The following is a 13803-nucleotide window of genomic DNA, read 5'->3' on the forward strand; positions in this document are numbered from 1 at the left end:
CGCGTGCGCGCTCGCTCCCGCCCCAGCGACTGGGGGGGCTGAGGGGGGGGCCCTGAGATGCGTGCGCGCGCCCGCGCGGTGCCCGGCGCCCAAGCGGGACGGGCGTGAGGGGGGGGGTATATTGGCGCATGCGCAGTGCGGTGGATGGCGGCCGTGGCGGGGGGGGGTCAGGGGAGGTTGCGGGCGGCGCCTGCGCAGTGCGGCGGCCGAGTCAGTGTGTATGTGAGACTCTGACGGGTTCAAAATGGCGGCGGCGGCTCCTGTGTGAGGAGGGGAACCGCGTCCCGGCCGGGGGGGGGGAGCGGCGGCGGGCGGAGGCGCCGGGGCACGGCGCTGCTGGGGCAGCGCTGAGGCCGCCGCACGCCTGGCACCCGGCGGCGGGGTGCGCTGCGCTGTGCGGCGGGGAGGGGACGCGCTGCCCGGCGGACGGAGGCGCCGGGCCGGGGAGCGGGGCCCGCGGGAGCAGGCAACGGCCCGCGGCGGCCGGCGGGGCTGTCAGCGCACGGGCACCGCGCCGGGAGCCGCGAGCCACGGGGGGAGGCGACGGCTGCGGGGCCGGGGAGGGGGGGAGCGGGGAGGCGCGGCCGGCGGGCCGGGCCCGGGCCCGGGGCGCGATCGCTGCCTGACCGGGGGTTCCTCCTCCGCCTCTTCTGTTTCTCCCCGTCTCGGCGCTAGAAGAGGACAAAGGCGCAGGAGAGACCTGGTGAGCCGGGGCAGAGGTCGGGAGGGGATGAGGGGGGGAACGGGGCCACCCCCGGCCGACCCCGAAGTTTCCGCGAGTCCCCGCAGAGGGGCCGGGCGCTGGGTACCGGCCGCCTCCCACCCGGCCGGGGCAGCGGCCCCGGCGCCCGAGGCGCGACCCGGGGCGGGTCTCCCCTTGCTGGCGGCTCCCGGGAGGGCCGGGTCGGGAAGTTGGAAGGGAGCGGGCGGGTCCTGGGGCGGGCGGGTGCCGGCTGACAGCTCCCCCGGGACCGGGGTCCTGAAGGCTTCCCCCGCCGCCGCTTTGTTCGGCCGGGCCGGGGCTGCTTCTCCCGTAGCCCAGAGGCCGGGGGGGTGGCGGGGCCGGGGGGTGGTTTAGGTGTTGTGTCACACTCCGGGTGTTTATAAACAAGAGTTAGGAAGTGTAAGGGAACTGCCTCAGCCGCGCTGGGAAGTCCGGTCCCGAGTGGGAAGGGCGATAGGGATGGGGAAGGATGCTACGGGACGTGAGAGGCTCCGCTGTCAAACTGTGCTCGGAGGGTCGGGAAAGGGCAGGATGGAACAAGTTCTCTCCACGCTATGGTAGCGGTTCTGTAACGCTACACGGGGGAGCAGATTCCTTGCCCGCAGGTCGGGTATAGGCACAGTGAATGGGATTAGGAGTTGCAATGTACCTGGGCTTTGGGTTCTTTTTGTTCCTTTAGAAAGGACAGGAAAAGTTGAGGTGCCATCAGACGCCTCGGGAGGCTTTGCCAAGTGCTTGTGCGGTGTCACAAGGTGGCAGGTTTTGAGATCTGAGCATGTAGGGCCTCTCAAGACAGGAGCTGCTCCCCTACCTGCAGCCCCGCTCAGGTGACTCTTCCCTGTGTATAGGAGATGTTCCATACCTGCGTGGCTTCTCCCAAGTACAGGATAGGCAGGGGAGAGCAATGGTGTTTGGAGGAGCTGGTTCTCCAAAGCCTCATCTTGTACTCCCTGATGGCTCTTGAGTGTTTGACAGCAGCTTGCCTGCTTCATACCCCAATAGGGGCAAACTGAGCTGCCCCTGTGCTGGTGGCAGTGCAGAGCGGAGTCCTTTCTCTGCTCTCAGACTGCAGCTCCTGTCGTGTTACAGAACAGCTGGTAAAGTCATTTACCCTGGGTCATGCCTAAAGTTAGAATGGGGGTGTTAAAAGTTGAGTTGGGCTCATCCACTGTGCTCACTTAGCCCTGCGCAGGCTCCAGATGAGCAAAGAAATGAGGGATGGAGGGGTCTTATATCTGTGTGCCCTGCTTCACTCTTTCCCTTTACTTCCAAGGAGGAAGAGGAGGAAGACAGCAGCCCTGGAGTGTCCTTCTCACTCTCTTCAGAAGAGTCAGAGATGGAGCCTGAGGAAGAACGGATCCGTTACAGCCAAAGACTGGTCAGTATTGGCCCCAAACAATCCTATTCTGTGCCTGGTTCTGTTGCAACTGAAGAAAGAAAAGGTTTAAACAACTCAGACAGGCGTTGTGGTGGATCCCTGCAGCCTGGCCAGAGGTGTCAGCTCAGCTGGTGGGGGTTTTGGTGGCTTCATGCGTCCTTTCTGTGTCAGTTCGCCCTAATGAAGGGCACTTGGCTCCTGAGCTCTGGAAGAGGGTTGGAGGCTGAGGCTGGGTAAGAAGCTTTGGATAGAAGTAGGAAGCGAGTGTCGGTGTAGTTTCTGGCACAGCAGGTTTCCTCCATGTGTTTGTGACAAGCAGAGAAGCTGGAATACTCTGTGTGACCGTTGTGTTGGCCTGGACTTGATTTGAGTGTGCTGTGAAAACCAGCTTCAGCTTCAAGCTCAGATGTGCCCATGTCTTCTCCTGGTGTTCTCTTTGGGAAGGAGCTATTCCAAAAGCTAGGTCCTAGTTAGGCCCTGTCTGGATTCTCAGAGGCATGCATGAAGTCCATGGTCTGTGAGTTGGGCTGTAACCATGAGCACTTTGGGAGCAGCTGCGCTGAGAGGATATTCCCAGAGATGCCATGGAAGGAGGGAAGCTGCTGTGTCTCCTGCGGGTCATTTTTGCCTTGTTTTGAGGCAGTTGTAAACCCCCTGGGTCAGTGTGGGCTCAGTGATAGCTGAAGCTGTAATGGAGTTTGTCTGTGAATACATACACCCTCACCTTCAAGGTGCTGCCTGTAAAGGCAAATCCTTATCCTTTAATACTCTGGAATCATTTGATGTGTGATCAAATGTGATCACATGGTGTGAGGGTGTGTGGTACGCAGCATTAAGCTTTGCCCTCAAGAGCAAGCAGTTCCTATTGCTGCTGGGAGGCAGGCTGTAGAAAGGGTGCTGGGAGTTGTGGCCAGCACACACGTTATAGGTGTCTTAAGGATGGAAATCCTCTTGTGAGGGTAGAAATGGTTATTCCAGCACTGGCCTCTATGGAGAATGTACTTTGTAAGCTGTGGCTTGTCCAGACCTTATAGAAGGTGTGCTCTTTTTCTGGTGCTGCTTGTTGGGCCCTTCAGGATCACTTGGATTTTCCCCCAAGTGCTTTAGTGGCTGTTTTAATTTGGCAATGCCTCCAAAAGCAGCAGTTCCACTTCCTCCTGTCACCCTTGTGCCCACCACAACTGTGTGGTACACAGCTCGAGGTGCTGGTTTGGGTGGGGAGTGACTGTTGCTATAGGCAGCAGTCAGGAGAGCTTCACCTGGAGGCAAGGCCAGCTCCAGATTTTGGTTCAAGTACAGTTTTAGCTACCTTTTGACCAGAAATAATTCAAAATAGCTGGATAAAGGCATGGCAGATGAAGGGAACCAGCGACCGGGAGCATGCCAATGTTAAAATGCTTGTCATATCCCAACTAAAACTGATCAGGAAAGAGTTGCTGGCCTGGTGTAGGTGGCCTGGACTCCAGCAGCATGTACTAAGCTGGATAAAGGAGCTACATGCTTAAGGGGGTTGGGAAGACACATGGGCAGCAAGCAGAGAATGAGGCTGACCTGGGCTTTGGTGGCCTTTGTGTGTTGTCTCTGCTGGCCTGTGGCTGAGAGGAGAAGACACAACCCCTATGTGGTAGGTTAGGTTTGGTTCATGCCTCCTGCTTCACTCCATGAACTTCCAGCTCATGCCGTTCCCTTTCTGTATCAGTAACTTTCCCTTCTTCAAGGACCTTCGAAAGATGATTATTCCCTTCAAGACACATGCTTTGAAATGAGGGGAGCTCTTAGCTCGTTTCTGACCATTGCAGAATGAGATATTGCAGGTGAATTATCCAGCAAGACAAAAGTGCTGAATAAGACTTATTTGAATATCCTACTCCTACACATGCTTTGGTTTTGGGAGTTGGCTTTAATATGCCTACATTAAAAGTTCTAAGTAGGGAAACAGGTAACTGGTCATACAGCATGTTGCTGTGTTTCTTGTGTGCGAGTTGGGATCAGTGTGGGGGTGACAGCAAAAGAATAACCCTATTTTTAAATGAAGTCAAAAGCCAAGTGTGGTAGTTGTCCTTCCAGCTACATGACCTGGGCCAGAATGGTTTAGAGTGGTGGAGGAGCTCAATTCATTGCATGGGCAATGGTTTGATGATACCAGAGGCCTGAGATGGCAAAAGCAGTTTGTTATCTGCTGTGTCAGGGCACTTCCATCACCAGCATCTGTTGACTGACTGGTTTCCATAGCACAGAGGGGAAGTCTTGAGTGCTTTGTGTTACTGTTACCTTCCTCTGCTTCAACAAAAAGCTGATCTATGTCTATTTTCTGAATGGATTTATCAGTACTGGTGGAAGGTCTGGGTTTTGAGGAGAAAGTCACCTCTGCTTTGGATGTAGTCACACGCCTACAAGAACTCTGGCCTGCTTCACACATCCCTGTGTAGTATAATACTTGTATTAGGTGGGTCCAACTGCTTTAACTGTGCTTGCTTCCTAGTTCAGGCTCTCCATCCACGACTCCCAAGATTATAAAGGCCTGGGTGAGCTGGTATGGATGTGGGTATCACTGGCAGGATGTCCTGTAGCCCTCTGAAACGAACTGTGGAAGGAGCTCTGAGAGGCTGACACAGGTAGGGAATGGTATCCTGCAGGTGATACTGCATGAGCAGGGAGAGCAAGGCATGTTAGTGTTCTTCACCTAGAGATTCACTGTGAGTAGCAGAGGATGGGACTTAGCAGGCACCATGGACTAGTTTTCTACCAAGTGCATGTATGTTTCTGCTCCTCAGCTCTGTAAGAGGCAGTACTTTGGGGCTTGGTGTGAGGTGCTGGCTTTATAAGCTGTAGATGTGTTTTGCAGGCCCTTAACTATGGAGCTGAAATGCTCTATTGTATCCTGTGCCCTGAGTGACAGCCCAGCCCTGGCACTAACAATGTGATGGTTCCTTTCTGAGCCTTAGAAGTCTTCCACTGACTGTTGCTGGTTGCATTGAGCTGTGTCACACCAAGCTGTTCAGCTCCCCTTTAGGAGGCTGAGGGTACGCTGGCACTTTGAGCGGGAGCCTGGACCTCTTCAAGGCAGGAGCAGCAACATAAGCAGCTCTGGCTGTGAGCTGACAGCTGTGGGGAGAAGGAAGTTTGTCTGGCCTGGTGCTGCGATGCTCAGCTGCTCTGGTTCAGGATGTCCAGCAGTGATTTCGCAGAGTGTGTTGTCCACCTTGGCACTCACCAGGTCTCCACGTGGTGATCTGAGACTGAGGAGGAACTGTTGCATGTGTGTAGCTTAGTTTTTTGCTAAGGTTAGATCTGTGTTAGGTCATTGAGCACGAGAGGCAGCAGGGAAGCAATCTCCTGGTGCTGCTCTTCAGCAAACTGGTCCATCTCGAAGCTGCTATGAAGGGGCTGTTTGAGCCAGGATGTTCTGAAGATGCTCTTGGTGTGCTGTAGGTGAGATTGCCTCGCTGTCACAGCATGGGTGATGCTCTGCTGAGGAGGGGTTTCTCACTCCAACCTTCACCACACACAAAGCCCCCTGACACGTCCAGATGCGTGTGAATTCATGGAGCTGCTGCAGAGCTTCTCAGTGGGACATGGGGCTGGTGTCTGCAGCCACTGGGTATTCCTGGGTCCCACAAGTGTGAGGAAATGTTGCTTTATATCTGCTCCAGGCTACTTTTGCCAGGCCTTTACTGTGAACTAAAACTAGCGAGAATGTGAATTATGAGTTGGGATTAGCACACAGAATCATGGAATGGTTTGTGTTGGAAGGGACCCGAAATTTCATCCAGCTCCAACCCCTGCCACGGGCAGGGACCCCTTCCACTAGAGCAGCTTGCTCCAAGCCCCTGTGTCCAACCTGGCCTTGAGCACTGCAAGGGATGGGGCAGCCACAGCTTCTATGGGCACCCTGTGCCAGCTCCTCACCAAACATCACTGAAGTGATGCCAAACACTTCCAGTGGCAACACTGATGGGGAGGAATGAAGGGCAGCAGGGTTGTATCGCTCCAGAATGGTTTGAGGGGAGTGTAGCAGGCGAATGCCATCACCCTAAGGACAAATCCTGCCCATCCTGGTCAAGTCAGCAGTCTGTATCTCAGGGTGTGGTTCCAGCCTTGCTGGAGTGGCAGAGCTGGTTTAAGAGGTTTCTTCCCTCCCTTAGTGCCCCAGGAGCTGATGCCCCTGAGCTAAATGCTCCTTTAGGGAGTTGTGGATCATGCCCTAGATAAAAGTTGGCAGCAGAGGGGAGCATTTAATCTAGATTGTCTGTGCTGTGCTCTGAGTTACTGCCCCACCAGCCAACCTGATGAGAGTGGGGAGGTGGCAGCCTGAGACAGGGTGGGGTTGGAACCTCTTCAGCTGGCTCTGCAGCTGCAGCCTGCACCCTCCCTTCGGGCTCTGGGTGCTCTCTGGGGCTCAGGCTCAGGTATTGCAGTGCCTGGGCTCTTGACCATCGTGGCTGGGTGCAGTGGCACCCTTGTTTTGGTTGTCGGAGGTTGATGTGACACCCATGAAGGGCAGTGGGTCTGTGGAGGAGGAGGCCCGCCTGCTGTTAAGTGCTCTGGGTGCATATAGGAGACAAGGGGGGAGTGAAACACTGTCTCTCCCATTGCTTGGGGCAGTCTGTGTCCTGCCTTAGCACTGCCCTGCCTCTGGTCAGATCCTTGTGTGAAATCTGAGAGGAGGCCTCTGCCTGTCCCTACCAGCCAAAACCTGAGGCCTCTCCTGTAAACAGCACTTAGCAAACCTGTCCTTACGTGTTGGTGTCCACGTTATCCCTTGGGCAAGGGCTCACATGAGCTTCACAGTACATGGAGTCATCAGCTGAGGGATGAAGCTTCGAGAGCATGGAGAGAAAGGCTTCTCTCTCAGCCATGTATATAGTGGTGTGGAGTGGCCCCAGCACGCTCAGGTGAGGGAGACTGGGACTCTGATGTGTGCCCAGAGTCATGGTGACTTTAATCCTGTGGCTTTCGAAGTCATTTGATGGTACCAAATCCTTTCTGCAGGATGGGGTGATGGCAAATGCAGGACACAACCAGTGGGGCCAGGAAGGCTCAGGCATAGTAGTGTTCATGTGACACTTGTGACAAAAGGGGGCCTACAAGGATGCTGGAGAGGGACTCTTCACTAGGGACTGTAGTGATAGGACAAGGGGTAATGGGTTCAAACTGAAACAGGGGAAGTTTAGATTGGATATGAGGAGGAAGTTCTTTACTGTGAGGGTGGTGAGGCACTGGAATGGGTTGCCCAGGGAAGTTGTGAATGCTCCATCCCTGGTGGTGTTCAAGGCCGGGTTGGGCAGAGCCTTGGGTGCCATGGTTTAGTGTGGGGTGTCCCTGTGCATGGCAGGGGGGTTGGAACTGGATGATCTTAAGGTCCTTTCCAACCCGAACTATTCTATGGTTCTACAGTTCCAGCCCTTATCCTCACACCACTGAGGGAGTAGATGGCCTCAAAGCAGGGAGAGGGAGGTCAGCAGGAGCTGTGGGCTGGCAGGAACTGGTTATGTCTGATAAGAGAGCAAAGAGGAGGACGCAGCTGCCTGCCCTCCCTGTGTTGGTCAAGCAGCTGCCCTTGCTCTATCTTGGATAGCTCATGCTGTCCTAAGTGGGATGCAAGGAACACTATCTCCACATCAGGCTCAGCCTCACTCCTTGTTTGTTCTCCTTGTAACGCTGCTCACCACCAGGTGATGATCCCTTGTGGCTGCTGCTGTTTGTTATCTTCAGATCTCAGTGTGCTCAACAGAAGCCAGTCCTGCTGGATACTGACTTTCCCAGAGGCAGTTCCATTGACTTGGGATTTGTTTGTGTGTGCTGGGATGAACCCAGTAGTTCCTGCAGGTATTGAAGCATGGGATGAGCCACATGGGCTGGGGTGAGAGTCTGGGTATGTCACCCCCATTTGAAACTTGGCACTGGCAATCCTTTATCCTGTCAAGTGAGTGTTCCCTGAGAAGGATGGGAGTTTGTCTGGATGTGCCCTGTGTGAAACCCTGTGCAGATGTCCCTGCTCTGCTGGACACGCCTCCATTCCCTCGTCTAGACAGGACCTGAGCAAGCAAAGTAATTAATCTCTCCCCCATGCCTCTGCTTCAAACTAAAGACACTACAAATGAGTCATTCCAAATGGTCCAGGTGTAATAATTGAGCTCTAAATAATTTAGGGACTGTTGAGATTGGATCTGGGCAGCTCTTTGGAAGCCACTGAAGGCGATCCTTGGGAAAGCTTTAGCAATCCCTGTGAGCATTTACATCCTGGAAGGTGCAAGAGTGTGCTGGTCCCTGGCAGAAAACATCCTTGAAACCAACTGGATGAAGTTCTGTGTCAGCACAGAGGAGCACAGGAGGTAGATATCTCAGCTGGTTTCTCACTGTTCTGAACCTGGCTGTGCCTCGAGTGTGGCCTGGAAGCTGCAGCACTGGCTGAGTGAGCACCAGACAGCACAGGAGCACTTGAAGTTACCTGTAGTTACCAAACAACATCAGCAAGTTACATCCCTGTCTCCTGTTAATACACAGGACGAGGTGTTCACAGGGTTATCCCAGCTGGAGAAGACACTACCAGGTCCCCGTGCCCCCCGTACCTGCTTTGTGTTGGTTAATTCTGTCAGGAGCCACCCACAGGTTGACTGGCTGGGTTTGGGGAAGAAATGGCACATGTAGGTGTAGTGGTTGTATGCTCAGAAGGTAAAGAAACAAAGTGGTGCACTAACTGTCCTCTTTCTACTGTAGCCTGGGCCGCATCAAAAGGAGCGTGACCAGCAGGTCGAAGGAGGTGATCCTGCCCCTCTACTCTGCTCTTGTGAGACCTCACTTGGAGCATTGTGTGCAGTTCTGGTGTCCTCAACACAAAAAGGACATGGAACTGTTGGAACAAGCCCAGAGGAGGCCACGAGGATGATCAGGGGCTGGAGCACCTCCGGTATGGAGCCAGGCTGAGAAAGTTGGGGCTGTTCAGCCTGGAGAAGAGAAGGCTGCGTGGAGACCTCAGAGCAGCCTTCCAGTATCTGAAGGGAGCCTACAAGGATGCTGGAGAGGGACTCTTCACTAGGGACTGTAGTGATAGGACAAGGGGTAACGGGTTCAAACTGAAACAGGGGAAGTTTAGATTGGATATAAGGAGGAAGTTCTTAACTGTAAGGGTGGTGAGGCACTGGAATGGGTTGCCCAAGGAAGATGATTGCTCCATCCCTGGTGGTGTTCAAGGCCAGGCTGGACAGAGCCTTGGGTGGCCTGGTTTAGTGTGAGGTGTCCCTGCCCATGGCAGAGGGGTTGGAACTGGATGATCTTTAGGTCCTTTCCAACCCGAACTACGCTATGATTCTACGAAAATGCTTGAAGGACAGCACTTGTCTTCAGGGGGAGACGTCTGGTGCTGCTGCTGATAGAAGTGTTGCTGATTCCAGGGGAGGGAACACTGGGTGAGCTGGAGAGCACAGGCTGAGCTCTGAAAAGCTCCATTTACAGCCGGAGTTGACTCATTAGTTCACAGACTTCCTTACACAATGGCTAACCTGCTTTTATTTGGATTGAAGAGGGTAAAAGCAAGTGGGAGAGGTAGAAGGTGAGGAGGAGCATTGCACATCATGCATGGACAGTGTCTCTGCAGCATGGTCCTGTGGTAGCTGCTGCACCAAAGCACATACCTGTGTGTATTGGAGTTGTGATGGTAGCTGAGATCTGCCTTACTGGATGTCCTGTCTGGTTTTGGTCCTGATGGAGATAAGAGCAGAGAAGGATCTTGCTTGGTTGCCTTGGGAAAAGCAGGAGAGCCAAGTGGAAGAGCAAATCCCGTGGTAGGATGGCAGGGCCTATAATTAGATAGCAAAGATCCTCAGCTGTCAGGAGCACTGGGAGGCAGGGAGGGTGGGGAGCTTGTGCCACACAGCTGGAGGTGTTGCCTCCACTTGGCCTGGAGAACCTGGTTCAGTTTGGTTTTGGGGTGGGGGTCAGGCAGAACAAACCATGCAGAGCCTTCCCACTGGGAAGGAGCAGTGGATAGGCACATGCCTCTGTGTGGCAAATGGGATGTGACCATTTCAGCTGAAGCTAAGAAGCTCTCTGTGAGTGCACTTGTAGAAAAGCAGCATTAAGAAACCTGTCAGTACAATCTGAAACCAGCACCATGGGTATCTTCTGTCTTGGATGGTGTCAAGCTAGTTGAGCTGCAGATAGAACTCCTTTTGTTGTACAAGTGCCTGGGCTGGTCCTTTTCTGGAGGCCTCAGGATAGGCTGTCAGCCTCTTGAAGGCTGTGGGTAGCTCTGGTGATGGTCTTCACTCCCTGTGCTGCCTCCCTTCAAGTACCTGCAGCTATCCCTTGGCAAGGACACTAATGACCTCTGATTTTTGAGGGCCAGGAGGTAGTAAGAACAGGTTCCTACTGTTCTCTGTAACTCACTACCTCTCAGGTCCTGTCAGTCTTGCTAAGTTCTCTGCTGTATTCCCTGTTCACCTCTTTTCCGGCTCCAAAGAACTGGGTGAGGAGGAAGCATCACTGTCTGCAGGTGCTGTGCTGGCACTTGAGGTGGTTTAGATAAATGCTGGTGACAAAGTGGAGCCTGTGAATCCATGATGGGAGGGAGGAGATTGATCCATTTAGAATCCCAGACTGGTTTGGGTTGGAAGGGACCTTAAAGCTCCTCCAGTTCCAACCCCAACCCCTTCCACTGGAGCAGCTTGCTCCAAGCCCCTGTGTCCAACCTGGCCTTGAACACTGCCAGGGATGGGGCAGCCACAGCTTCTCTGGGCACCCTGTGCCAGCACCTCAGCACCCTCCCAGGGAAGAGCTTCTGCCTAAGAGCTCATCTCAGTCTCCCCTGTTCTGGCAGGTTAAAGCCATTCCCTTGGCCTGTTGGACAGGGTTTCTCTCTGTGCTGTTTCTGTGTGTCCATGCTTGTTCACCTTGTTGCTGTAGGAACAGTACTGATAGTAAACAGCCTGAGCTGGCTGCCCAGGGACTGTGAATCCCTGTGGAAGTTCAAGGAGCTTGAACTGGAGGAGATTTTGGGCTGGGATCTGCTGGGGGTTCCAGGGTGGTGAGAGGAGATGGGTGAGTTCCTGCTTGTGCAGTGGTCTCATGGGGAGGTGTGTGCTCTGTAATGCTTCCACCTAGGTCAGGTGCTGGAAGGGTGCAACTCTGGGTGACATCCTGCAGCCAGAAGAGCTGAGGTTGGCCCGTGGTGCTGTGTGTGATGTGCTCATGTTTGTGAGTGGGGCTTGGGGGGGCCAGGACTGGCAGTTTTACTGCTGTAAACCAGAACAGGTCACTGTGACACTGAGGTGATGAGTGGAGCTGTGAACTCTCCTCCTTACACTCCATTAAACACGGCCTGCTTTGTCTTTCCCTAGATCTTGCATGTTTTAGCTATTGCACCAACAAAGCAGCACCACCACCCCCCACCCACCCTTGTATGTCAAGGAAGAGGTTCTGGGGTGTGATCATAGCATAGTTAGGGTTGGAAAGGAGCTTAAGGTCATCAAGCTCCAATCCCATCATCTGTGGTTTTTGTTAGTGCTGGTCCTTGGGTTGGGAGCTGGCTGCAGAACGTGCTGCTGTGTCCCAGCCAGTCCTGATAGAGTTTGGGAGAAGAGGTCTCCTGATAAGAGACACTGGGGGAAGGATGAGGACGTTGCCTGATAGAGCTGTTATCTCCAGCAGCAGATCCCAAGCAAGGAGGCACCTTCTCAAGTGAGATACTTGGAGAGGATGATCCTGTTTGGTGCTGGCTCTTACCTTGTCTAACCTCTCGTGAGGCAGTGGTGGGAGGGTTCAGGGTGAAAGAGAAGAGAGGTGGAGCTGCAGAACTTGGAGAGATGGCAAAGCAATGAGAAGGGGTAAAAGCAGAAAACACTATATGTATTCAAGAATAACAAAGAGGTTGGCTTGTGCTGTTCAGTCCAAGAGTGCTCTGCTTCCCCCTTTGCTCTCCCACGTTCCCCTGGCGCTCAGGAGCTGTAATCTTGGGATGGAGCTGGAAGTTGAAACGAGAGGGCTGGCAACATGTGCTTCTATGGGGTGACACAGCCTCAGTGTCTCTGGTTTGCACTGCATAAATATTTCCATGTGTCACTGAATTCCTGAGCTCCTTTGTCCCATTTGGAGTAAGGAAGGGGCAAGTACTGGGCTTCTTGAGCAAAGGAGGGAGGAGAGTGCGCACTGATGGTGCAACAGTGCAGAGTATGGGGGAAGTACACATCTGAGCGGATGGGAAAGGGGCTTGGGACAAGGGCCTGTAGGGACAGGCCAAGGGGAATGGCTTTAACCTGCCCGAGGGGAGACTGAGCTGAGCTCTTAGGCAGAAGCTCTTCCCTGTGAGGGTGCTGAGGCGCTGGCCCAGGGTGCCCAGAGAAGCCGTGGCTGCCCCATCCCTGGCAGTGCTCAAGGCCAGGTTGGACACAGGGGCTTGGAGCAAGCTGCTCCAGTGGAAGGGGTCCCTGCCCGTTGCAGGGGTTGGAACTGGATTTAAGGTTTAAGGTCCCTTCCAACACAAACCATTCCATGATTCTGTGGTTTCACGCACCATCCACGTTCTTCCCAATGGCCCTGGGTTGTATTCCTTCTCCATAAGCATCCCAGGCCTTGTAGCCTGTAATTCAGGCAGCCTGTTTCTGTCCTCTTGAAAGGGCAGTGGCAGCTTAGCAGGAACTGCAGTGCACATCCCAAAGCTTCCTGTGTTCTTGTTCTCCTGTGGTCCAGCCTTGTTCGGTTTGAGTGATGGGCCAGAAGTGGCCACAGGTTTCTGCAGAGCTGGGCTGGGACACTAGGAGCTCTTCCCCACTGAAAATTCCAAGTCATTCCACTGCATTCCCAGCGTGTTGTGGGCAGGGAGTTGCTCTGCCTTTCCCAGCCCGAGGAGGAGTAGTGCTGACCTACTAATGCAAGATGAGCTGTACATCTGTCTCTGAATGCATATGGCTCCATCTGCCCCTCGTGCTATGGTCTGTGTGGGCTCAGCAGCTTGGAGATGAATGGTCCAGGCTTTTCCCAGTGGGAATATGGACAAATGCATGGAGTTTTCAAGCTAAAAAGTTGGAGAAGTTGGTTTGCTTTGTTCCATTTGGGGGATGTTCTATTGCCTTCGTATTCAAAGCAAATAGTAGCAAAGTTGGTAATGCTCATCTGCTGCATGCTGGGGGCACCCTGGTAGGGAAAGGGCTCTACACAGCAGGCTTTTTCCTTGGATTCCTTGTGGTTTGGAAGGATGGGAGGTAATTAAAGGGGTTTGCTCAGTCTACATGAGAAGTTATAAGGCTCAATGTCAAAGAGTGGCTTTAACACAGTGTGTGTGGCTCACAGGATCAATGTTCAGTCCTGAAGTCTGGCATGGTGGGGGATTTGATGGGCTTTCATGAGCTTCTTCAGGTTGACACAGAATCCATGCAGGTATTGTCCAGGTACCAGGGTGCGGTGGCTGGTGCTGGGTATGGGCATGGGTGATCTGAGGGTTGGTAGTGCCATAAGGCTGGTTGGGACAGTGATGGCACATTGAAATACACTGCAAGTGATTGGAATTGCTTTCCGAGGAGCAGTGTTTCCTCATTGGGACTGTTGCCATCCTTCTGTGTTGTGATGTGATGTAGCGTGTTCTCGTGGCTCGTGGTTTAGCTGCTGGGGCTGGGCAGTGTGTGGTTTAGCAGCAGCAGCTGGACTTCTCCTTGGCCTGTTGGAGCTGCCCGTGTCAGCCTTGCTCCAATTCCCTTATTGCTCCTTG

The 13803-nt window shown here is 53.9% G+C and overlaps 1 protein-coding gene across 1 annotated transcript in view; it reads left to right on the forward strand.

Annotated features, from left to right (window-relative positions):
• The first annotated feature begins 178 nt into the window (after positions 1-178).
• KDM2A (lysine demethylase 2A) overlaps positions 179-13803 on the forward strand; it is a 51616-nt gene continuing 37991 nt past the window's right edge. Inside the window, exons 1-3 of the mRNA XM_080617537.1 lie at positions 179-264; positions 676-703; positions 1998-2102. Of these exons, the coding sequence (XP_080473663.1) occupies positions 245-264; positions 676-703; positions 1998-2102 (153 nt within the window). The 5' untranslated portion in view covers positions 179-244. The remainder of the gene's footprint in view (positions 265-675; positions 704-1997; positions 2103-13803) is intronic.

Source organism: Psittacula echo, assembly GCF_963264785.1.
Source record: "Psittacula echo genome assembly, chromosome: 5".
NCBI lineage: Eukaryota > Metazoa > Chordata > Aves > Psittaciformes > Psittacidae > Psittacula > Psittacula echo.